Raw genomic sequence first — 27,289 nt, forward strand, 5'->3', positions numbered from 1 at the left:
TCATGCTGAGGCTAGAAGGGCTTTTAAACCTCGGGCTGAGTTGGGCAGACATAAACATGGTCCCCTATTTGAATATAAAAAACGGGCAAATGCTAATTTTAAACATGCCCTACGTTTCATTAAGAGGAATGCAAATACAATGAGGTCTGATTCACTTGCAAGGAAACTGCAAAATAATAATCCAAATGATTTCTGGAAAGAAATCAAAAGAATGAATAACTGTAAAACATCTTTGCCAACGAATATTGATGGTGTAAGCGGCTCAGAGGAAATTACTCAGTTGTGGCAGAAACATTATTACGAGCTGTTCAACTGTGTTAAAAGTAACTCCTTTTCAGTGGGCAACATTGATGATAATAATGAAGATTTGACCCCACAAGAAGTCTATGATGCAGTTATGATGCTAAAAGATAATAAGGCATGTGGTATGGATAAGATATCTGCTGAACATTTAAAATTTGCGAGTAGAAAACTCTGTCCTCTGCTTGCCATTTGTTTTACTGGGTTTTTTGTTCATGGTATTTTACCTGATTCTATTTTATCTGTTATTTTAGTGCCTATTATTAAAGACAAAGCTGGCAAAATAAATAGCATGGATAATTACCAGCCTATAGCTCTGGCCAGTATTTTATCCAAGGTCATGGAGAGGACGTTACTGAATAAGTTGGAACAGTTTGTCCTTACGTTTGACAACCAGTTTGGTTTTAAACCTAAACATGGCACATATATGTGTATTTTTGCTTTAAAGGAGATTTTATATTTGTATAGCAGGCATAATTCCACAATTTTTATGTGTTTTATTGATGCCTCTAAAGCCTTTGATTGTGTAAATCATGAAAAATTATCTTACAAGTTACACAACAGAGGAGTTCCCAAATTTATAGTGAGAATTCTGGCTTTTTGGTATGCTCATCAGTCAATGCATGTAAAATGGGGTAACTCTGTATCTGCTCCATTAAATGGATGCAATGGAGTTAGACAGGGAAGCATTTTGTCTCCTTTTCTCTTTAATGTGTATATGGACGATTTATCGAAGCTGCTAAACGGCTGTGGAACAGGTTGTATGGTTGGTAACACTATCATCAACCACTTGATGTACGTGGATGATTTGGTGATTTTTTGTCCATATAGTACTGGCCTTCAACAGTTATTGAGGGTTTGCTCTAAATATGGCTCAGACTTTGACATTAAATACAATGCAAAGAGTAATATCATGATTGTTAGGAGTAGGGAGGACAGGAAACTGTCATTTCCTGACTTCTCTCTGTCTGGTATTGTCTTTAAAGTGTGTGATGAGGCTAAATACTTAGGACATTATAGAACTGATGACCTGTCTGATGATAGGGACATTTACAGACAGTGTCATATGATGTATGCACAAGTTAATATGTTGATTCACAAATTTAGTATGTGCTCAGGATCTGTGAAGACTACACTTTTTAGAGCATATTGTACCCCTATGTATACTGCCCATTTGTGGCGGCACTACAGAAAGAGCAGCATGCTCAGTGTAGCGTATAATGATGGAATGAGGCTGCTGCTTAAAGTGCCACGATGGAGCAGTGCAAGCCAAATGTTTGTCAGTGCTGGCATACCCACCTGCTCTGCTGTGCTGCGCAATATCATGTACAGATGTATGTGTAGGTTATCAGACTCTGCAAATAGTATAATTTCAACAATGACGAACCCGGCACTAAGTTCAGTATGGTTCTTCTCCAGTATGTGGAACCATTGGCGTTTTAGCCTATATGTAAATAGGTGATATTGTGGACTATGTCTGATTTTTTTCCTTTTTTTTTTTTTTTTCTTGTATTTGTCTGTTTTATTGTTTGTGTTTTGGACCGTGTGTGTCCTTAATAAAGCTTTGATTGATTGATTGATTGATTGAAGTCCAGCACCAATCGGTCTGCGTAGCACTGCATGAAGTCGAACACACCTGTTAGCTTTACTGGATCAGATGACTTCATCGAAACACTGTAGCAACATGGAACCCTAAATCAATCGGATTGGGTTCAGATTATTTGAGCAGATAGTCATGTGATCAATCATTCTAATTACATACGGTATGGCCACCAGGAGATGGCGCCAAGAACATGACACAGACTCAATGATGACACTCATTCTATGAAATCTCATTACTAAAATCATGTTTGCATGCTATGCAAACCTTTAGTCATTGTTGTTTTTGCATGTGTAATTAGTTCTTATATACAATTATTATGATTTATTTGTTTATAGAGGGTTTTGGACACTTAAAGATGTTTTTGGACACTAGGATATATAATTTTTGTAATGCTATATCTTTTAATTGCTTTGTTGAATTACCACATGATTGGTAACAAAACAAAAGCTCTTTTCCAGAGCTACATTTTTACACCCTGAGATATAAAATCTGTGGAGTGGTGGTGTAGTGGGCTAAAGCACTGAACTAGTAAGCAGAAAGTTGTTGGTTCAATCCCCACAGCCACCACCACCATTGTGTCCTTGAGCAAGGCACTTAACTCCAGATCACTCCAGGGGGATTGTCCCTGTAATAAGGGATAAAAGTGTCTGCCAAATGCATAAATGTAAATAAAATGTCAAAAAAGAAAAATAGTTAATATTTGTGATATTTCAGCAGTTGCTTAGGCTGAGAGTCTCAGAATATATCAATCTGTATCATTAATTTTTTTTTTTAAAGTTTTCTTTAAAAAGACACCAAACACTTGTCCCTCCTTGTTTTTGGCTTTTGCATTTATTAGTCTTTAATTTTGGGTATGCCACTGAAACAGGAAATCTTTATAAACACATTCAAAGCTTGAAACACCTGAAGGCTTCATTGTTTTAATTTAATTTGTTAAAATAACTTGTTAATAAGTATATTAATAAATAATATATGAATGTTTATATTGATATTAAACTTTTTAAATAAAGGAGTGTTATCAATAGCATATTTGTTCAGCACAGTTATTTTTCAGTGGTTGGGGTGCCGTGGTTAAAAAAAAAAAAAAAAAAAAAAACACCATAAAGGGGTGCCATAGTTTAAAAGTGTTTGAGAACCACTGCAGTATACAATAGGTTCCTGCAGAAACCTCACTGTGTTTTGTGCATTGCTGTGCAATGTGTAAAAATGACAGTAAACCTGATTTGTTTGGCTAGTCCTGATGGCTGTTATTAGTAGATCACTGCTTGCCCAGTCAAGAAGGTTGCCGGCCGAATAAATTCATTCAGTTTACTGCCAAAGCATCTACTAGGCCGTCAATTTATTCAATCGGTAACAGCCTTGTTTAATGTATAAAATAAATGCTACAATGCTGAATGTTTGTTGCAATTTAGCACTGTTGTAAAAACAAATCAGCAATCATTTTGTGTGTATGTGTGTGTGTATTTATATATATATATATATATATATATATATATATATATATATATATATATATATATATATATATATATATACACAGTATACACACACACACACACACACACATTTGGTATACTTCAAACATCTTCAGATATTAATATAGTTTTCAGATATTTATATATACTGTTATTGAGAAAATTCATACTTCCTGGGGGGAAAATAAATAACCTCTCTCCTTAATTCTGTTTGTACTTTGACTTGAACTGGACTGACTCGCTTGAGGTGAACCACCGACTTGACTTGTCTTACTGGACTGTATGCACTGCTGACTTGAGACTTGACTCAGAACTTGAAGGTAAGGACCTGAAACTTCCTCCCATGTTAGTGAATCAGCATTGAAATATCTTACCACACCTAGGTATATCTTGTTGCCTTCCAGCATTCATGTGTATGTGCGTGCATGCAAGAATAGCACTCGCAGTTGTGGTTGCAACTGCTAAGAAGAGTCTGAATAGTCAAAATACCTGTCTTGGTGAGATATTAGAAACTGTGTTGAGAGTAGGTCCACCCAGATGCAGTAAGTACCAAATATTAAATATTTTATACTTTTTTTTTTTGTGCAAAACTCTTATTAAGACACAATACCATTACCCTTGCAAACTTCGGCAAATCTATCAATAATTTTTTTTTTTCTCAAAAGTGCCTATTTAAAGCCTGATATCTTCTAAACATAAAACACAAAATAATAGGCTTCACAACTGTCAGTTGTACTCAGTTAGCATTAAACAGACACTATGATACCCCACATAAAGTCTTTTTGACTCAGTCACCATTCACTTTCATTGTATGGAGGAAAAAAGATACAACGAAAGTGAAAGGTGACTGAGGCTAACATTTTACCTAACATCTCATTTTATAGTTTCACAGAAGAAAGAAAGCCATATGGGATTGGAACAACACGAGGGTAAGAAAATAATGAGAGAATTATCATTTTTGGGTGAACTATCCATTAATTGTTTGCAAAGGGAGTCTTTATAGGAGTAATTTCCTTATTATTCAAAGAAAGAGTCAAAAGAACAAACAACAAAAGCATGAGGTTTTTTATTTTAAATATTGCTTGTTTAATGTAGTTTAATGTAAAAAACCTGAGTGATAAAAAAGGAATTCCTCCCTAAAATGAAATTCCTCAAAATAAACCCTTCATTGTACTTACATCCTGAATTTGACTATAATAGCTAGAAACCCAGCAGATCCCAGATTATTTATAAAGTTGGACATGAAAAATACTAATAAAATCTCTTTCTATTCTTTCTTTTTGAGATGTAAGGTTCTGAGTCAGTACCAGAGAAACTTGTGTAATTTAAAGCCAGGCTAAATCAAATGCATAAAACCAAGAGGAAGAAATTCAGATTGTTTTTTGGTTGCACAATGAATTGAAAAATAATGTACAAAGAAAAAAAAAATTACATAACAATTTAGCATTTTTGTCTATTCAAGGCAGATTTGGTTCTTGGTGCCTCATAACATAATTGTCCACGTGAATGTCTGTGAGTTTCCAAGAATTTCTGTGCCTTCCCTGTTATCAGTTTTACCTGTTAACATATCCGAGATTCGCAATGTATTTCTGGAGGCATGTGAGGTCACCCAACATGTCCATGTGGCTAATTAATGTCATTGGAAACAGTTGCTATGCATTTTGGCGAACCTCCTCATTATTTTTAGCTACATGAGATAAGCGAATGACTTTCACTTGGCTGGTCCTCATACTGATGTCCCGCCACAGATATTCAGGTGAGAGCAACTTACTAGGTTTATTATAAAGTAAGTACTTATTCAAGTGAGACTCATCGTGCCATATTGCCTCAGTGGCCTTAGATGCATCAATGCTCTGCTGTTCGCGGCAGTATTTGGTGAGTTCATGTACTTCTTTGAAAGTGCCACCAAACGCAGCAGCAGTGTAATAATAATCCCCTTCCCCAGCTGGAATGAATGCTTGTGACTCTGGCCTACGTTCATATGTGAATTGGTCCCGTGGGTAACCATAGAACCAAGGGTGTATCACAGCTACTAGACGACCTAAAGTCTCCACACCCCAGGGGCCATAGAACTTTGCGTCCACATCAAGGCAGAAAATGTAGTCTGCCTCGCTGGCCAGTTCACTCTTGGTTAGTTTTTCCAATATTTCCATCCTGCCCATACTGATGTCTTGCCATCTGTCCATACTCGGGACCTTCAGTATCGTAAGATAATGTTCTTCACCCAACTTTATTTCAGGAACCTCTTCTGGTCGATCTGTAAACAGGTAATAACGCACTCGATATCCGACAAAATAATGTTGCTCTGCTGACTCCAGAAATTCTTTAAGAAAACGTGTGTATCTAGAGGAAAATAACAGGGGTGGTATTTCAGTAAATTTATCAATTCTACCCATTATCATTTCTGGGAAACAAACAACAAAAGCAAAATTTATATTAACATTTACTTAACTGATAATGAAATAATCACCAAGTTGATCAAAGTTTCAAATATTTGAAATATACAGGTATTCAGAGTTCTGTTCTCTAAGGCACTTAGTACTTAGTAGTAAGTAACTAGATGTACAGTAGATTTACTGGATATCTATACTAAAGATAAAGACAAAATTGCCAAATTTATCAGATTGCAAAATCACCCAGAGTTGGATTCGATAACAAGGATCATGAAGTTTTAGTGCATTGATATGATTTTGTCAACCCCCTAACACAAGAATCATTCACAATACCTCAGAATATACAGTATCATTTTAAATTAAAGTTGTACTTACGGGGGGCAATAAATAAAAAATAAATAAAAGAGAGGGGAAAAAAGAAGGACTGATAGAGAGAGAGAGAGAAAGAGAGGTGTAATGTGGCACTTACTTTCCCAAAGCGAAGACTGTGGTCGCTATGGTGATGTTTTTTTTTTTGTACATAGAGTCTATTAGACTGGAATCAAAGGTCCCTTCCCAAACAATTGGAGCCAACCATGGTGTCACAGAAACAACATCTGTACGACTGCTTTAAACACACAAAAACAAACACACAGAGCTGTAATCATTGCACCCATAAATGAAAACTGCAGTACCAACCTGTTTTAGCCCCAGTTTTACTGGCCTTGCAAACACATAATACTCACCCCACCAGGAGACTGGGCTGACTGTACAAAAACCTGTAACACAAATGCAGAAAGGAAAACACACCTTTTCTTAATGTATTCTGCTCCTCCCCTGAAAATTGTTGATCTCTGTTTTCTTTTTTTATTAATAATTTTATTGATTCCATATAACATATATAAAAAATAACAGAATATTTGGAATCACATTATATTATTTACAACCCTCCCTCCCGAACATTAACCCACCACCCAATAAAACAGATACCCCAGTGGTCAAATGCAATTGACAAAGACACACAAACAGACAATAAAACAGTAGAAAATGTTTAGAAATACATCAAATAAAATAAAAAATACTTTAAAAAAATAAATAAATAAATAAATAAAAAAAGGCTACAACACACACATTTAAAACAACACGTCTCCCTCAACTGCCCCTCCCCGAGAGCCCTCCAAAAAGGCCAAATAGTCGCCCCACCTCCTGATGAACAAATCCATGTTGCCTAGCCTTCTATATGACAACTCTTCCAAAGCTGCTACCCTGCCCATATCCTCGTACCACTCACGAAACGAGGGGGCTCCAGCTGACTTCCATCCTCTAAGGATAACCTGTCGTTTTCATAACACCGGCCAGGATTCAATTCTTCCTGTACTTATCCCCTACATCAATGACTGCCCCATCACCTAAAATACAGAGTCTGGGGCAAAATGAGATTTGAGTAACTAATACATTGCCCATAAAACTCTGGACCCTCAACCAGAATTCTTGTATCTTAATACACCACCAAAAAACATGAGCTGTGTCTCCATCTTCTGATTGGCAATGCCAGCAGGTGGGTGTGTCTTTAAGACCAAGCCTATACAATCTAGAGGGGGTCCAATAGAATCTATGTAAAATCTTAAATTGCATAAGGCGCACCCTTGCATCTCTAGATATAGACTTGATGTTTTTTTAGAATCCTAGCCCACACTCCCTCCTCCAATACCAAGTTTAGATCTTTCTCCCATGATCTTTTGAGCGAAGTTGAAGCTCTGTCCCCCCAGAATCTGAATTTGCAGGGAGTAATACACTGATGCCTCATAGCCTTTTCCAAAAGCAGTAATCACTACTTCCAGAGTATCTGCCACTTTAGGGGGATGTATTCTACCCCCAAAAATAGTACAGAGCAGGTGGCACAGCTGTAAATACCTAAAGAGCTGAAATCTGTGAATCCTAAAATGTTGAACCATATTTTCAAAAGATCTCAACACTCCACTCTCATATAGGTCACCAAGTGCAGTAACCCCCCTCACAATCCACTCTGACCAGCAGAAAGGGGACTTATCAATACATAATTTTGGATTCTGCCAAATACTGGAGGCACCATTTAAATAAATCTCCGAATTAAACAGTCTGGACAATTTTGTTCATGCTGAGTGCAAATGCGAGATAACGAGGTGTAACTTAACTTCGATTAGTTTGATAGAAAGGCTTTGCAATGGCAAAATGGGGCAAGAACTTCCTGTTCAATACAGAACCAGGGAGGGGCTCTCTCAGGTGGAAGTGACCAATGGGCCAAATGTCTGAGACTGAATGCATAATAATAAAACAAAATCTTGGGTAAGCCTAGCCCACCTTTGTCATTCGACCTATGTAACTTATTGAAATGTAATCTGGGATGCTTACCATTCCAAATGAAGGACTTCGCTATACTATCAAATTGTTTGAAATAAGAGAGGGGGACATCTACAGAGAGAGACTGTAGCAGGTAGTTGAATTTTGGAATACAATTCATTTTAATAACATTAACTTTCCCAATTATAGATAAATGTAATGAAGCCCACCTGTCCACATTGCTTGAAAACCTTTTTATTAAGGGGTCAAAATTAACTCTAACTAAATCACACAATTTTGCTGGTAATAAAATGCCCAAATATTTAATGCCCTGTTTGGGCCACTGGAAAGCACCCAGCTGAAAAGCCATTACTGGGCAATACGCTGTCAGAGCCAAAGCTTCAGATTTAGACCAATTAACTCTGTATCCTGAGAATTTAGAAAAGGAAATAATAATTCTGTGGAGGCAAGGTATAAATCTAGTGGGGTCGGAGATGAATAATAGAATATAATCTGCGTAAAGCATAGGTTTATGTGCCATACCTCCCGCCACCACCCCTTGAAAATCACCTTCCTTTCTTATCGCAGCTGCTAATGTTTCCAGGGCAAGACAGAATAATAATGGGGAAAGAGGGCAATCTTGCCGGGTGCCCCTACCCAGAGTAAAATAATCTGAAATTAATCCATTTGTTTGTACCGCCGCTACCGGGTGTCTTAATCCATCAATATTTTTGATGGATTACTGGAGTTTTTGATGGAAAACTCCAGTATTCCCTAACCCGTACCTTTTTCAAAATCTTAAAAAGATAATCCCATTCTACCATATCAAACGCCTTTTCGGCGTCAAGTGAGATGGCAGCGACCGGAGTCTGATCATTCACCACTGACCACATGATATTGATGAAACGCCTAATGTTATCAGAAGAGCTGTGACCCCAAATAAACCCCACCTGATCTATATGTACAAAAGATGTCATAACTTAATTAGTTAGCCAGAATTTTTGACAAATTTTTAACATCTAGCTGGATCAGGGAAATTGGACAGTAACTCTTACACTCGCTTGGATCTTTGTCCTTTTTAAGAATCAGACTGATCTGGTCTTGTGTCATGGTTGGCAGAAGCTTTCCATTCTTTAATGATTCCGTATAAACTTCTAATAAAAGTGGAGCCAGTTCTGTTGCATAAGATCTAAAAAAAAATTCAGTGGAAAATACGTCTGGCCCTGTAGGCAGGGCTTTAATTACCTCATCAAGCTCCTCCAAGGTTATCTCAGAATCAAGATAATTTTTTTGCTCAGTCATCAGTTTAGGGAGATCTAATGGTTCCACAAAGTTTCTAAAATCTTCATCAAAAGACAAAGACGTGGAACTGTAAATATCAAGATAGAATTCTTTAAAAGCATTATTAATATCAATGGCCGAGGTAAATATTTCACCAACAGCAGATTTCACTGAGGGAATGGTAGAAAAAGATTCTCTCTGCTTTATATATCTATCCAAAAGCTTCCCTGCTTTGTCCCCTGACTCCAAATATGACTGTCTTGCCCTAAATAACCAAAACTCCACCTTCCTTGACAAAATAGTATTATATCTCTATTTCAATCGGGTCAATTCTCTGAGGCCATCAGACGACATTCAGCGCTTCAGTTCTGTCTCTGTACTTTTAATATTCACTTCCAACTCCACGATTTCTCGTGCTTTGGATTTTTTGATGAATGAGGCATACTGTATGATCCGACCCCTAAGAACTGCCTTAAGTGCCTCCCAAGCCACGTCCACAGAGGATACTGAGGACCAGTTGGTCTCCATATAAACACTGATTTCAGTCTTTAACATTTGTTGGAAATCAGGATTTTGCAAAAGGGATACATTAAAGCGGCAACTATATGATTTCTTTTTCTCCATATGTGGCAACACCTCTAAACTCACCATGGCGTGATCTGAGACTAAGATGTTTCCAACTGAGCAATCAACAATAGATGAAATTATGGACTGATGAAAAAATATATAGTCTCTACCAGACAGGTTCAAAAGTCTCCAAATATATGTAAGACCAAGATTTGAGGACTGAGTCCATCAATAGATTAAAGTCTACTCCCAATATTATATCATGAGGGGTGCCAACGGCTTGCAACATCCCTTCAAGATCTATAAAAAAGCCCTGATCATCAACGTTAGGTGCATAAATATCAGCCTAAAACAATAATGACCCTTCCTAATTTATCTTTAATCTGTTTGAGACATTTGAATTGCAGTTGTTTACTTATCAATGTAATGACCCCCCTGCTCTTACTTGAGCCAGCATTAAAGAAAACATGTCCACCCCATATCCTCCCAAATTGTTAGCTTCCTGAGGGAAAAGATGTGTTTCTTGAAGAAACACAATATCATATTTCTTATGTTTAAGAAAATAAATAACCTTCCTTCTTTTTATGGGGTGCCCCAACCCATTCACATTCCATGTGGAGAGAGACAATCCACTCATAATAACATTTGACATTTTGACATATGAGAAAAAACAGATTGTTTGTAAAAAATACAATTATAAAGACCACACCCTGTGCACGACAGCGCCAACCACCGTCCATCCCTCTAAACTCAAACAGTCCATGTACGTCAACGAGAGTCCCCGCGACAACTTTGCCGGCGGATTGTTCAAGTCCGGTGCTTCTATACAGATTCTACAAGACAGAATTACATAACAGAAAATATTTTATAAAACAAACTCCAATAGGCAGAATAAACACAAATAACGCGTAGATTAATTCACAGTCTCGAAGGTGTGTTCCTCCACAAAACAAATTCCAGCCACTTGCGGAACAAGCACAAAAAGAAGAAAAAAAGCCATTCAGTTTCATCGGACAGTCAAACGAATGTTCAGTGAGCCGGCTGTTTCATAAGTGCAGCAAATTACGTAATCATTCCAATGTCCTGCAAAAAAATACTCCACGAAACACACACCATCCAATAGGAGGCATAAGCACAAATAATGAGCAGATTCATTCACAACTGTCCCGAAGGAGTGTTATTCCACAAAACAAACTCCAGCCGCTAGGTGGAACCAGCACAAAAAGAAACAAAAAAGGCGCCCAGCTTCCTTGGACGGTCAAGAGTATATTCAGCGAAACAGCCCACACGGAGGCACGTGAGAAACACACCATGACTTCCTCAGTCCATTGATTTTATGAAAGACATCGCTTCTTGTGGGCATGTAAATATTTTGCAGCCATCCCTAGTTTCTATTATCAATTTAGCCAGAAACATCAGAGCAAAAGTGTTCTTCCGCTGATGTAAGAGTTTCTTGCATTCCTTGAAACAATCTGGGAACAAGACAATGCTGTGGTTCTTCCAAGAAAGATTTCCTTTACTCCTCGCCTCGCGCAACACAAGATCTTTATTGGATGATCTCAGAAATTTGGCCAGAACTGATCAGGGCCTGTCTCCCTCTGCGGATCTGCGAGCCGGGACTCTGTGAGCTCGCTCGATTTCCAGCTTATTGCCTGTTATGTCGAGCAGACTCGGGAAGATCTCTTCTAGGAATTTCACCATATCTCTGCCTTCTTCATGCTCAGGAATTCCAACAATTCAGATGTTATTTCGCTGGCTACGATTCTCTAAATCCTCCAGTTTTTCTAAAACATGTTATAAATCTGCCTTGGTTGCTAGCGGATTAGCTGCTAATTCCCTCTTCGATGACTCCAGATAATCGATACGTCTCTCGACGTTCCCGATTCTTGTAACTAACTTAGAGAATTTTATTTCCATTGCAGTAATTGATCGACGTATTACAGCAAGATCCTCTAAGTCAGCTACAACTTTCATCAGCATCACAGACATGCTCGCTAGTTGCCGCTGGATTTCTCCTGCTGCACTGTCCAAACAGAGTCCTTGGTCTGCAGGCCTGTCAGAGGTTTCAGCTTGAGCATGTAAGTGTCTTTTAATATCTCCAGAGCCCGAGGATATTGAATTCTTTGCCATGTTGACTTCAAAGAACAGATATGTAGCAGGGTGTATTGACTCTCACCAGTTTATGACATAAAATAATTAAAAACTAGCAAAGTGCGCAGAGCTCGTCGTTTACACGTCTGACCCTCGCATAGTGTCACGTCAGCTTTTTTCTGATCTTCTGTCTGACGTTGTTCTTCACTTATATATTCCTGTGTTTAATACTGTTTCTATTATTGTTTTTATTTTTGTTTGTTTGTTTAAAGGTGCACTCAGTAATTTTATCCTTATTAAAAGGTTTAACTCATAAAGACATGAATTGTAATTTTTCAATATATGTAGGAAATCATGGGCACTCACATTAAAATACTCTAGTCATATCAGTAACCTTATAAAAGCAGTTTTATTCTACATGGAGAGGGTCTCACTCTGCCATGTTAGAATCACACAACCAGCCGAATACTACTCGCTTAATCTCAGTAACTGAGGGCTGCCATGTTAGAATCACATGACCAGCCGAATACTACCTGCTTAATCTCAGTAACTGTCCTGTTATTTGACACTTTCACTCATTGATGAAAGTAATCATGGCTGACTGTGAATATTAAATTTCTATAATGGCATCTGAAACTGAAAACTATTGATTGTAAACGATGCTGCATTCAAGCCACCAAGTGTCAGTGTAAGTCCAACATGACACAAAGACAAAAGATACTGAGTGCACCTTTAAACTATACAAAAGTTTAAAATTTTGTTTAAACTTCACTAAAATGTGAAAAATTTGAAGTGTCCTTGAGCTCTGGAAAGGAGCTATATAAATTAATTATTATTATTATTATTATTATTATTATATGTTTTTTATGGACATAGGAGTCAATGCAGACTTAAACTACAACCTGAAGTCCAGGAAGTGAGGAGGCAAGGTCATCACTAACCTCTCACTGGTTATCAGCTTTTGGAAGCACTACTATATTAAGAACAATAACAATAAAAACAACCAGGAACCAAGAATATTTTTATTTCTTCCAAGAGCAGTAGTCATCTTTAAAGGTGAAGTAATTTCTGCACCAACCGCAGAACCAAACGTAATTGCCGTTTTCAAACAGGTTTCCCAGAGTACTTCCCCTGTCTGCCATTGGTTGTATAGTCCTGCCCTAAACTCACGCCATTGATTGAGCCTATTTTTTTTTACCTTTTTCGGGGGAGGTCAACCAAGTTTACTTAAAGTTATAAATTAAAGAGGTCTTATATCTGCACACTAAACTGGAATAGGAGAAAGTATTTTAAAAACAGAAGTACACAATTCATCTTTAACCACTTATAACTGTGAGGTGTCAGCTCTCGGCAATTCATTGGATGAGGGTCTGCACTTGATTTAAAAAAGGTTGAAATCACAATTGACTGATCTTAAATCTATGTTAAAGGAAAGTTGTGTAAAATGCTAAGTACTATTACAACACAATGAAATGTACAAAGTCTTACACACCCTGGCGATGATTGCAATCCCAAGTTCTTATGCTTCTCCTCTGACCTGATAAAAACATAACATGACTCTTACTTACATTATTGTTAGCCTTGTGTTTTATTATATATTAATTTGTACATGAGTGTGTGCAGGTGTTTGTATGTTGAAAAGAGAGTGCATGTATGTGTATATGAATTACATCAATATGTTCTTGACAATGCTTGGATCCGTTGTCTGTGTTTGTTGTTTTCTGTAACTAAAAAACAGCAACAAGATAATTTTTTCAGCATTGCATCATTCTCAGGTGGATAGTTATAGCTGGTGGTTGGTAATGGTGGGTGTGTTTAAGCTGATATGTGTAGTTGTACCAAACTCACCTCTCTTGGTTGTAGCCCAGGTAACACACCCTGTGAGGTAAAGGAACAGAATAACTCCATAAGCAAGATCTTATATGATAGATATGTGATTGTTCACTCATTCTCAGTGCTGCTGGTTGAAGTTTTCAGATGGCCCCTAACCACACTCCTCACAGTTTTAACACAATGTGAGGACTTTTTCAGATGGTCCCTTACTCACCATAGGCAAAATTTCCAACAAATATCAAGGTTAAATTAATGATCTTGACTGATTTTGTGGTGACACCATCGGACTACCTTAAATACGGGACAAATCACGTACCGTATTGATTAGATACGGGACAATCCCATATTTTATGGACAGGTGGCAACCCTAAGTGGAATTGCATCAGTTTATTGAATATTTAGGCTGAGGAGTGTGGTACTGTTTCTTAGTCCACAAAATTTCCAGATTTTTCCTCAAAATGAGCACAGAACATGTTAAAAAAAAGCACATGAAAAAAAGCACAGAAGTGTTTTGGATTCTTGAGTGTTTTGTTGTCCTTCTATGTACTTTCATTTTGTGCTTTGCCTTTAAAAAGTTTATCTGATGTGGGTCTACACATCAGATAAACTTTTTAAAGGCAAAGCACAAAAGTGATAATTCAGTACATATAATGACAACAAAACACTCAAGAATCCAGTTGGCAAACATGCTGATGTTAGTAAGACATTAACTGGAATGCAATGAAATGTTTTGTTGTCTACACCCATGAAATGGGTGTGTGCTTAAAGTAATTAGTCATTACAATCTGTTCCAACAGGCCATAAAATGCCAGAAAAGAAAATATATTTATTATTATTATAATTATTTTACCAGGACTATTTAGGCAAAAACAGTGGCTCAGGTAACTCAGCATAGTTGCAGTACACAATCGGTGTATTTATCTTCCATTCTTGATACAGATTTCATGTAAAGGCCATTTCACACCAAACCTGATTTCTCTCCACCATGAAGATTTAAAGTGAAACAATGGATTCATATGGAGCCATTCACACCTGGATCAAGTTTTTTTTTTCTACTGTACATGTCCACTGGCATGTGGTTATTCATTCCAATCGAAGTTGTGAGCCATGCTCATGAGGGGATTGTTGGATTGACAGCAGAGCAAGCGTGGTTATACTGAGATACCAACCTCTGTGACTCTACCATAGGAAAGAGCGTAACATTCAGTCTTCAACATGTTCCTGTTAGTGGATACCATACAAATGGATGGGAAGAGTCGTAAACTGACACATATTATCCATGACTTCTCTTATAAAACAGCAATTTTATTTTATTGTAGTAAACTCAACACATTGCTCACTCCAAAAGGACCGTTTAGTGTAGAACATGTTAAAGACTAGCGGACAGGCAGTCAGTTCATTAAGTGGTTAGCTGTTTCCTCACAAAAGCAGTTTATTCAGTGCACTGAAGCATCTTCTCTATTTTTTCAGATTAACAATTGTTTTATTGATTCACATATTGAACACAGAAAAACAAAACAAACTCAGCAAAAAAAGAAACGTCCCTTTTCAGGACACTGTATTTTAAAGATAATTTTGTAAAAATCCAAATAACTTTACAGATCTTTATTGTAAAGGGTTTAAACAATGTTCTCCATGCTTGTTCAATGAACCATAAACAATTCATGAACATGCACCTGTGGAGCGGTCGTTAAGACACTAACAGCTTTCAGACGGTAGGCAATTAAGGTCACATTTATATAAACTTAGGACACTAAAGAGATCTTTCTACTGACTCTGAAAAGCACTAAAAGAAAGATGCCCAGGGTTCTTGCTCATCTGTGTGAACGTGCCTTAGGCATGCTGCATGGAGGCATGAGGACTGCAGATATGGCCAGGGCAATAAATTGCAATGTCCGTACTGTGAGATGCCTAAGACAGCACTACCAGGAGACAGGAAGGACAGCTGATCATCCTCGCAGTGGCAGACCACATGTAACAACACCTGCACAGGATCGATACATCCGAATATCACACCTGCGAGACAGATACAGGATGGCAACAACAACTGCCTGAGTTACACCAGGAATGAACAATCACTCCATCAGTGCACAGACTGTCCGCAATAGGCTGAGAGAGGCTGGACTGAGGGCTTGTAGGCCTGTTGTAAGGCAGGTCCTTGCCAGACATCACCGACAACAACATTGCCTATGGACACAAACCCACCTTCGCTGGACCAGACAGGACTGGCAAAAAATGCTCTTCACTTACAAGTCACAGTTTTGTCTCACCAGGCGTGATGGTCAGACTTGCGTTTATCGTCGAAGGAATGATCATTACACCGAGGCCTGTACTCTTAAGCGAGATAGATTTGGAGATGGAGGGTCCATCATGGTCTGGGGCGGTATGTCACAGCATCATCGGACTGAGCTTGTTGTCATTGCAGGCAATTTCAATGCTGTGCATTACAGGGAAGACATCCTCCTCCCTCATGTGGTACCCTTCCTACAGGCTCATCCTGATATGACCCTCCAACATGACAATGCCACCAGCCGTATTGCTCGTTCTGTGCATGATTTCCTGCAAAACAGGAATGTCAGTGTTTTTACATGGCCAGCGAAGAGCCCGGATCACAATCCCATTGAGCATGTCTGGGACCTGTTGGATCGGAGGGTGAGGGCTAGGGCCAGGGCCATTCCCCCCAGAAATGTCCAGGAACTTGCAAGTGCCTTGGTGGAAGAGTGGGGTAACATCTCACAGCAAGAACTGGCAAATCTGGTGCAGTCCATGAGGAGGAGATGCACTGCAGTGCTTAATGCAGCTGGTGGCCACACCAGATACTAACTGTTACTTTTGATTTTGACCCCCCCTTTGTTCAGCGACACATTATTCCATTTCTGTTAGTCACATGTCTGTGAAATTGTTAAATTTATGTCTTAGTTGTTGAATCTTTTTATGTTCATACAAATATTTACACATGTTGAGTTTGCTGAAAATAAAAGCAGTTGAAGCAGATTTTTGCTGAGTTTATATACACAGAATCAACAATTAACCCCCACTATTACCCCTCCCAATCCCCAACCCCACCCTGGCCCCCAACAACATCCCAGTGTTGTCCCCCAGACTCTAAATTAGCAGGAAGTAATACACTGATGCCTCATTACCTTTTCCAAAAGCAGTAATCATCACTCCCAGAGTATCTGCTGCTTTAGGGGGGTGTATGCTACTCCCAAAAATAATACAGAGCAAGTGGCGCAGCTGTAAATACCTAAAGAACTGAGATCTGGGAATCCCAAAATGTTGAACCAAATTTTCAAAGGATCTCAACACTCCACTCTCATATAGGTCACAGAGTGTGTTAACCTCCCTCACAATCCACTCTGACCAGCAGAAAGGGGATTTATTAAAACATAATTTGGGGTTCAGCCATAAGCTCGAGGCAACATTTAAATAAATGTCTGAATTAAACACTCTGGACACTTTTCTCCTTACTGAGTGCAAATGCAAGATAACGGGGTGTAATTTAACTTCTCCAGTTAGTTTGATAGAAAGTCTTTGCAATGGCGAAATCGGGCAAGAACTTCCTGTTCAATACAAAACCAGGGAGGGGCTCTCTCAGGTGGAAGGGACCAATGAGCAAAATGTCTGAAACCAAACGCATAATAATAAAACAAAATCTTGGGTAGGCCTAGCCCACCTTTGTCGATCAGCCTATGCAGCTTACTGAAATGCAATCTGGGACATTTCCTATTCCAAATGAAGGACTTCACTGTGCTATCAAATTGCTTGAAATAAGAGAGGGGACATCTATAGGGAGAGACTGTAGCAGGTAGTTGAATTTTGGAATACACTTAATTTTAATAAAATTAACCTTTCCAATCATAGATAAATGTAATGAAGCCCACCTGCCCACATCGCTCGAAAACCTTTTTATTAAAGGGTCAAAATTAACTAACTAAATCACACAAATTTGCTGGGAATAAAATACCCAAATACTTATTGCCCTGTTTGGGCCACAGAAAGGCATCCGGCTGAAAAGTCATTATCGGACAATACGCTGTCAGAGCCAAAGCTTCAGATTTAGATCAATTAACTCTATATCCCGAGAATTTAGAAAAGGAATTAATAATTCTGTGGAGGCAAGGCATAGATCTAGAAGGGTCGGAGACGAATAATAGAATATCATCTGCGTAAAGCAGAAGCTTATGCACCACACCTCCTGCCATCACCCCTGGAAAATCATCCTCCTTTCTTATCGCGGCTGCTAATGGCTCCAGGGAAAGACAGAACAATAATGGGGAAAGAGGGCAACCCTGCCAGGTGCCCCTATCCAGAGTAAAATAATCTGAAATTAATCCATTTGTTTGTACTGCTGCTATAATTTTTTTTTATAATTATATTTATTTATCACACATTGTACATTTGCACATATACAGTGAAATTCTTTTTTTTTTTCACATATCCCAGCTAAGCTGAGGTCAGAGTGCAGGGTCAGCCATGATATAGCACCCCTGGAGCAGATAGGGTCAAGGGCCTTGCTCAAGGGTCAACAGTGGCATCTTGGCAGTGCTGGGGCTTGAACCCCTGACCTTCTGGTCAGTAACCCAGAGCCTTAACCACTGAGCCACCACTTCTCCCTACCAGGTGTCTATAAATCTTAATCCATCTAATAAACGTACTCCTAAACCCATACATTTCCAAAATCATAAAAAGATAATCCCATTCTACCATATCAAACGCCTTTTTGGCGTCAAGTGAGATGGCAGCGACTGGAGCCTGATCATTCACCACTGACCACATGATATTGATGAAATACCTAATGTTATCAGGAAAGCTGTGGCCCCGAAAAACCCCCACCTGATCTGTATGTATAAGAGATGTCATAACTTTACTTAATTGATTAGCCAAAATTAACATCTAGCTGGATCAGGGAAATTGGACAGTAACTCTTACGCTCGCTTAGGATCTTTGTCCTTTTTAAGAATCAGACTGATCCAGGCTTGCGTCATGGTTGGGGGAAGCTTGCCATTCTTTAATGATTCTGTATAAACTTCTAGCAAAAGTGGAGCCAGTTCTGTTGCATAATATCTAAACAACTCAGAGGCAAATCCATCTGGCCCCAGAGCCTTGCCTGTAGGCAAGTTGTGTTCCCCCATAAAACAAACTCCAAGCCTCTAGCGGAACCAGCACACACACACACAAAATAAAAAAATTAAAAACGTTCAGTATCCTTGGACAGTCAAATGAATGTTCAGTGAGCTGGCTGTTACATGAGTGTATAGTATATTTTTCTTTATCATGGTATATAATTTTTTTTATATCAAAGTACTTATGAGGTTACTGGACTTTGTGTAACCCAGGAGAGGGCATATGAGGTTGCTGGACTTTGTGTGACCCAGGAGAGAGCATTTGAGGTTATTAAAAGTGTTGATGCTGCAAAAATCCACACAGTACAACAGAAATAATGATGCTATGGACCTTGGGAATGTAGGGCTTTACTGGTTGTTGAGATCAGTGTTACTATCAGAAATAATTAATAATTATTTCTGTAGTTATTAATCAATATTTAAATTAATTAATTGGATCTAACTCATTAAAACCTCATATGGGACTCCAGTAAATGTAGTGCGCTATGTTTAGGAGCAAGTTTGGTTATTAGCAATAATTAATCATTATCAAAGATAATGATTAATTATTAAAATCAATAGAACATTGATGAGAATCAATGTTAGCTTTTTTTAATCCTTTAAATCAACAGTTATCAAAGATAGTCGTTAATTGTTAACGTCGATGAAACATTAATTAAAATTAACACTAGCTTGTTGATCATTCAAATTCAATCAAAGATAATTATCAATTATCAAAAATCAATAGAATATTAATAAGGATTAACATTGACGGGGCACCACCCTGGAATCAGGGACTAATAACCAAATATTAAAACAGTCTCAATATTAGATTGTTTTCTTAGGAAAATCGACATCCGAAGAATATTGATTTTCGGGAAAAAAAACAATGAATGAAGGTTTGAATCCAAGCACTGACATCCCGTCAGCACGACACAGGCGTATGCAAAACAAACCAAAACACTTCTCTTTGTAATATAAACAAAGTTTATTTATGCAGTAATATCAATTAATAATTAATACAATGCAGTCAATAAACTTCCGACTTACAACTACAAACTAAACAGTGATATGATTAGATATGGAAATAAAAATAATCCTATAACACATAAGGTGTGTGTGTGACAGTGTGTGTGTGTGTGTGTGTGTCAGTGTGGTTAGTGAGAGAGAGAAAGAGAGAGAGAGAGAGAGAGAGAGAGAGAGAGAGAGATATGATTAAGTGACAGCCCAAAAGCTGATTTCGCGATAGCTGGAGATAAAGCAGCCGTGTTCATCACTCAGAGACGCGGGTGCTCGTAACGAGCGGGGCTCGTAAAAGTCCCTTGTTATTTGACTCTTTAATGGATGAACTCAGTTGCTGTCTCACCCGCGATGGCGAAAATGCACAACAGTCCAATTTGGTTGGACCACAATACAGCAAAACAAATTTGTGATAATTAATACCCTGAGTATTAATAATTAGCGGACATGGCGGTCCATAAACTGTACAAGCAAAATCCTTGAAACACAAGAATAACACACTATAATATTCTATCTCTGCCCAGATGTAAACCTCTTACTTGAATCGCATGAGGACACAGGTAGAATGTGTTTTCCTCCGTCCTTTAACTTTGACCCGGTTCCTTGAGGCTCGTGTGATGACGAGAGGTCGTTTCCTCGCGCTGTCGGCGGGCGGTACGGCTGTTGATTGTCGGCGCCCGGTACGGCTGTTGATTCTCAGAGGGCGGTACGGCTGTTGATTCTCGGCGGGCTGGCGGAGAACTCAGAAATGTCGACTTGATTGAAGATGGAAGAGAAATCTTTAATCTCTTCACTTCTGTAGGCCAGCGGATGAAGATGCGAATTGCTCGGCGGTCTCCTTCGGATCCGTTAGAGTGTTCGGTTGAACACAGAGTAATCTCAATTCGTCCAGCGAGATGGAGATTGTATGGCTACAGTTTCAAGTCGGACATTACTTCCTTATGCCACGAGGCTGCACCAGAGAGCAGCAAAAAGCTGCGTCCGTATTCGGTGAACTAAGTCGCTGGAAGCCACTTTGGAAGCATTTCAGAATTATTTGAAGTCCTGATGATGTCATGTTTGAGGGATGTTCTGTGGTGTGCCTCATCCAATAGGAGTTGAGAGCTCGATCCTTTAGAGGGCAAGGCTTCATGGATCTGTAGTCTGTTTTGGACTCCCTTTGTTTGATTTTGGCGCGATTTTTATCAGTACAACATCTGACTTAGAAGGAGGGGGCTTGAGGAATGTTTTTTATGACTGTTAGGCCTGCCTTTGTCTTCTATCTGAATACATGAGGCCCAACAGGAAACACAGCTAAAGATAAAGATTCAGCTGTAACAAAAATAATGATGCTACGGACCTTGAGAAACATAGCAGAAGATAAAGATTAAAACAACTAGTGGTCAAAGTGTCTGTATTATGCTCAGATTGTCATGTTTTTATACTACTTTAATTAAAAAGATATTTTTAAAAATAGACTAAAGCCAGGTGTCCACCATTAAAAAGAAATCAAAGGCCTTGTGAGATAGTGGTGGTGAACGGTATCCATGACAACCAAAAAATAATGAAGGGGCGTACACATGAGGTAATATCAGACATGAAACTGTATAAAAGATGAGGGTCTGGACCAAGGGATTCAGATCTCAGCTGACATCTCGGGTTTGTTGGTTTTGCTCAATAAAATCTAACCTTTGACACCTGGAACTCCTGACTCCGAGAGCTTTCTTACAGAGAAGGAAAGAAAAGGCATCTTACGCTCCACAGCATATTTGCCGCCCAATGTGAGGCTGGGAAAGGGGCCAAGAGAGCAATGCTGCGGGTTCGCTGACACGGACTACACAAAATCACTGGCGCCAAAAAATGTAGGTAAGCGATTTTGCTTAAAAGGTGTTTTGTGTGGTCTATTGTAAGTTTGACCTTGGCAGTGATAACTCAATGAGCCTCTCCAGTCTTGAACTTAATTAAATGATTAATTGGATAAAATAGAGAACTGGGTTCCAGGTTTCAAAACTATGCATGCAAATGTAAATATGACCTGTAAATAAGTTGAAGTGCACACAAAACTTAGCGGATACCGCTCTCAGGGGGGTGCCAGCGTAGAAGAGGAGCCTGCATAGACAGAGGCCCCTGAGCTGGTAAAGAAGCGGTGAGCACACAATTTGGTGGATGGCACTGCTTGCACCCCTGGGAGGGCTGAATGGGCAAGTTTTGAAAATCCTACGGATAGCGCATTCTCAGTAGGGGAATGGGCTGCATTGGTAGGTCTCCCAAGAGGGGAGTATGAAAATCCTACGGATACCGCATTCTCAGTTGGGGAATGGGCTGCATTGGTAGGTCTCCCAGGAGGGGAGTGTTAAAAACCTGTGGATACCGCAAGGTGCAGTGACACCAGTAAATGATAAGGAGCCCACAAAATGGTTGGCCTTTGACCTGGCTGAGGACAGGGAGCCCACGTTGATGGTTGGCCTTGTTCTCAAAATAGCACTGCATTTTGGGCTGAATGGGCAAGCACGCAGTAGGCGTGATTACCCAAGAGGGGTATAGTGATAGTTAAGACATCTGATATTTGAAAATTGTGTTGAATAGTGTAAATATGTATATGTTGAATAAGTTGATGTAAATATACATGTTGATTGTGTGATGCGTTGTGTACAAATTAATTGCATTGTCGTAATATGTTGGTTGTGTTGAATGAGATGTTTATGTTCATTGTATTGTGCTTGCTTATGCTGACTGCAATATGTTATGTTGTGAAATCAGGCTGTGAGTGTGTGGATGAGTGTGCTGATATGTGTCTATATGATTGTTTTTCTCATAAGAAATATACTGTGAAACAACAGAGACATGAGGTTTAATATTCAATGGTTCTAAAATGAATGAGGAAATTATGAACAGATGTCAAAAACATATTTAAAGCATTAAAATGTTTGAGACATTGGCTTTGTTGCTTGTCTGAACACCGTTCAAGTTGTAGTTAGAGTGATTTGGATAAGAAACACAATTGTTGACAAAGACATAATTAATAGTTAGAGAAGCCTCTGTTTCTCTCTCTCTCTCTCTCTCTCTCTCTCTCTCTCTCAAACACACACACACACACACACACACACACACACACACATACACACACACACAGTGAGAGTGAAGACAGCAAGCTGATTGTGTGAGTGCAGGGAACCGTGAATGAACAGACAGAGAGAGCAAGAGAGGGAGGGCTGTTGACTGGGAGCAGAGGGAGCGAGAAAGTTAGGGTTAGGTGAGCAGGCAGAGAAAAAAAAGAAACATTTTCTTTCTCATCTCTGTTTTCCTCCTCAAACAGAAATCCTAATGTGGAGGCAGGCCGGTAGTGAATTTGAAAGGAGACTAATCGAAAAAAGCAAAGAAATAGAATTAGAAAGATTATTAATAGAAACACAGGGAATTAGTAATCATTTTTTGGAGAGAATCATTAATGAAGAAACAAAATGTAAAAATAAGAAAAGCACCTGTTTCTCTCTTCCACAGTGGGAGTAAATGAGTACAGGATTGAGAGTGTGTGGCTGAGAGAAGGAGAGCGAAGGGAAGGGCTGAAGTCATAGTTGTGTTTTAGAATTTTATTGTATTTTTTGAGAGCTCTGTGTTTATAAAGGCCTTATGTTTGTAAAAAGTGTGAAAGATTCTGTGTTTGTGAAAATGTTTGTATTTGTGTCTGAAAATGTGTGTGAAGTGACTGTGAAGTGCTACTGTTTGTAAAAGTGTGAGTGAAAGCAAAAAGTTAACTCTTAGTTCCCTATCTGTCACTCACTCGACATTGTGTTGATGTAGTGACACTAGGGGTCACTCTTGGGAGCCCGAGACACCTCTGGACTTTGATAAAAGGCCAATGAAAATTGGCGAGTGGTATTTGCATGCCACTCCCCTGGACATACGGGTATAAAAGGAGCTGGTATGCAACCACTCATTCAGATTTTCTCTTCGGAGCCGAACGGTCATGCTCACTGAGCTGAATTCCCACGACTGTTCATTCACCTCTGCTGGATCTGATGGCGCATTTCAGCGGCTTCTCCCCCCTCTACACTGGTGCACTGCAGAGAATGCCCCTGGGCACTTCGGCAGAAATAAAAGAGTATATTTCTCTAAAAGAGTATATTTCTCTAAAAGAGCAGCACACACGGAACGTCTTTTTAAAGACGCGTCTTTCTAAAGATGCTTTTCCGATTGTGTGTTATTCCTGGTTGCGCTCGCTATCTCTCACCTTCTGATGGTCACGATCACTGTCTTTTGTGACTGGGCACTGCTAACGCGGAGACAGTGTTCGTGGATGGTCATGTTCTCATTGCGAGGACATGTCCATGGCAACGTTGCGGTCGCGGCTCGCCTTCATAAGAAAGCAAGCCACCCCAGAGGCTCCCGCCTCGGTCCTCTTACCCACGGGTATGAGGCCAGCGCGCTAGCACTGGGGGCGATTTGGGGACCCCAATGGGACCGCCTCCGCCGGGTATACCCCCGCATTTACCTCCCATTCCCATTGTCTACCCTGATCGGGCTTCCGGATGAGTCCGTCGACTCGTCTCATGGCTTTAGGTGACCAGTTAGCTGTAACAAGCAAAATGACATGGCAAAATAGACAGGCACTAAACTGGCTATTGGCAGAAAAAGGTGGTGTCTGTGTAATGTTTGGAGCTGACTATTGTACCTATATTCCAAATAATACAGCTCCTGATGGATCCTTTACCACAGCAATGAAAAAGTTGAAAAGTCTATGAGAAGAAGTGACTACCAATGCAGGGTGAGATCAATATATTGGGAAATGGTTTGACAACCTGTTTGGAACCTGGGGAGAATGGCTTACTAAAGTAGGAATAATAATAGCTGTAGCTGTTGTTATTTTTGTGTTGTTGTTTTGTTGTGTTGTGCCTCTCCTCAGATCAATGATGGCCAATGCTGCAGCCAAACAGATGATCAATGTGTCTGTAAAGCCATCTGGAATTGACATTGGGGCCACTATATACTCCATAGGCCCTGGACTGGATGAGCATGACGAATTCTAGAAAAACCCTGAAATGACACAAGAATGGTAGGGAAGGGGAGCCTTTCATTTTTAACTCTTTATTTTCAATTTTCTCTTGTTTTTGGATAGCAAGGGAGTCAGTATACTCATTGTATTTTCTTTTATAACAAAATTAGGCAGCACTTTAGATTGGATAGAGTAGGCAGGAAGTTAGTGTATTATGTTTATTATTTTGGCATATACCCCTTCCTGAAGCTATTATTTTCTTTTAAATAATGTTTGATGTTTAATCAAGCTATGTGAATGCAAGGGAATGATGAAGGTTTGCTGCATATTATTATCCATGTTATGAGGTAATGTAAACAGGTAATGTAACCAGAATTAAAAGGAAATGATAAGAGGGTTTATTTTGATTATATATGAACTTCTTAAATGTTTTAAAAGTACTATTTGTTGTTCGAATCATCTCTGAAGGTACGATTAGCCAAGTAAATTGCTGCAGAATTAACAATAGTATGCATTTATGAACTCTGAAAACACTGGAAGTGCCACTGGTGGACCAGAGAACTGAACATCATAAAGAAAGTATCGACGAGCACCTCAGTGCTTAGCAGCAAGAGCAAGACTCTATTGGAGGTTTAAAAATCCACTGTCTGCTCCAACACGACCAGATAGCGCTCCAGGCTACCGGAAATGTGGCACCGTGGGACGTATCATATGCTGAAGTAGTCTACTGATAATATCTAAACACTGTAGTATGTTAATCTACTGAAATAAGTCTAATCACTGATGTACTCCACATAACGCAAGGCTAAATCAGCACGCACATGCTTTATACAAGAAGTTGATTTGTTTTTGATTACTGTTACCCTCCAGAAAGAACTTAGCTAGGGAGATAAGATCTTTTTACTTTCTCCTAGTCAAAAGTGGGGGAAGATTTTTGGTCTTATTCTCCTCCGGAGTGCAGTACCATAAGAGCAGTCATTATTAGATGAATGTGTGACTTGTATTGGTCACTTGGTAGGAAGGAAGGAGACTGACTTGTGAGGTTGCACTCTGGGTAAGGGCAATAGAGGTGAGACTTTTTTGAAGTCTCAAAGGAGGGAATATATAGTATATTTTTCTTTATCATGGTATATATATTTTTTATATCAAAGTACTTATGAGGTTACTGGACTTTGTGTAATCCAAGAGAGGGCATATGAGGTTGCTGGACTTTGTGTGACCCAGGAGAGAGCATTTGAGGTTATTAAAAGTGTTGATGCTGCAAAAAACCACACAGTACAACAGAAATAATGATGCTATGGACCTTGGGAAACACAGCTAAAGATAAAGATTCAGCTGTAACAGAAATAATGATGCTACGGACCTTGAGAAACATAGCGGAAGTTAAAGATTAAAACAACTAGTGGTCAAAGTGACCGTATTATGTTAAGATTGTCATGTTTTTATACTACTTTAATTAAAAAGATATTTTTAAAAATAGACTAAAGCCAGGAGTCCACCATTAAAAAGAAATCAAAGGCATTGTGAGATAATGGTGGTGAACGGTATCCATGAAAACCAAAAAATAATGAAGGGGCGTACACATGAGGTAATATCAGACAAGAAACTGTATAAAAGATGAGGGTCTGGACCAAGGGATTCAGATCTCAGCTGACATCTCGGGGTTTGTTGGTTTTGCTCAATAAATTCTAACCTTTGACACCTGGAACTCCTGACTCCGAGAGCTTTCTTACAGAGAAGGAAAGAAAAGGCATCTTACGCTCCACAACAAGTGCAGCAGATGACCTAATCTTTCCAATGTCCTGCAAAAAATACTCCACAAAACGAACTCCAGCCAATAGGAGGCATAAGCACAAAGAATGTGCAGATTCATCCACAAACTGTCCCGAAGGAATGTTACTACACAAAACAAACAACAACCTCTATTCAAAACCAGCACAAAAAGAAACAAAAAAGGCACCCAGTTTCCTCGGATGGTCAAGTGAATGTTCAGTGAGTCAGGCCCACTCGGCTACAAAGCGAGTGCCACACAATGACTTACTCATTCCATTGACTTTATGAAGGACAATGCTTGTTAGGGACAAGTAAATACTTTGCGGCCATTCTCAACCTGGCCGGGAACATCAGTGCAAATGTGACCCTCCGTCGATGCAAGAGTTTCTTGAAGGAGTGTTATTCCACAAAACAAACTCCAGCTGCTAGGCAGAACCAGCACATAAAGAAACAAAAAAGTGCCCAGTTTCCTTGAACAGTGATGTAAGAGTTTATTGCATTCCTTGAATTGATCAAATTTCTCTCATTGAATTTGCAAAGCCTGGGAACAAGAAAATGTTGTGGTTCTTCCAAGAAAG

At 39.1% G+C, this 27,289-nt stretch overlaps 1 protein-coding gene across 2 annotated transcripts in view; it reads right to left on the reverse strand.

Annotated features, from left to right (window-relative positions):
• Window positions 1-4,413: 4,413 nt before the first annotated feature.
• The window catches only part of LOC127420042 (histo-blood group ABO system transferase 2-like), a 53,179-nt gene continuing 30,303 nt past the window's right edge, over window positions 4,414-27,289 (reverse strand). The window contains exons 2-7 of one of the 2 annotated variants that reach the window (XM_051661987.1): window positions 13,857-13,886; window positions 13,679-13,735; window positions 13,501-13,545; window positions 6,497-6,529; window positions 6,241-6,375; window positions 4,414-5,721 (exon numbers count right to left, since the gene is read on the reverse strand). In XM_051661987.1, the coding sequence (XP_051517947.1) occupies window positions 5,031-5,721; window positions 6,241-6,375; window positions 6,497-6,529; window positions 13,501-13,545; window positions 13,679-13,735; window positions 13,857-13,886 (991 nt within the window). In that variant the 3' untranslated portion in view covers window positions 4,414-5,030. Of the gene's footprint in view, window positions 5,722-6,240; window positions 6,379-6,496; window positions 6,530-13,500; window positions 13,546-13,678; window positions 13,736-13,856; window positions 13,887-27,289 lie in introns of both variants that reach the window. The other variant, XM_051661986.1, reaches the window with a different exon arrangement.

Source organism: Myxocyprinus asiaticus, chromosome 29 (assembly GCF_019703515.2).
Source record: "Myxocyprinus asiaticus isolate MX2 ecotype Aquarium Trade chromosome 29, UBuf_Myxa_2, whole genome shotgun sequence".
NCBI classification, from domain to species: Eukaryota; Metazoa; Chordata; class Actinopteri; order Cypriniformes; family Catostomidae; genus Myxocyprinus; species Myxocyprinus asiaticus.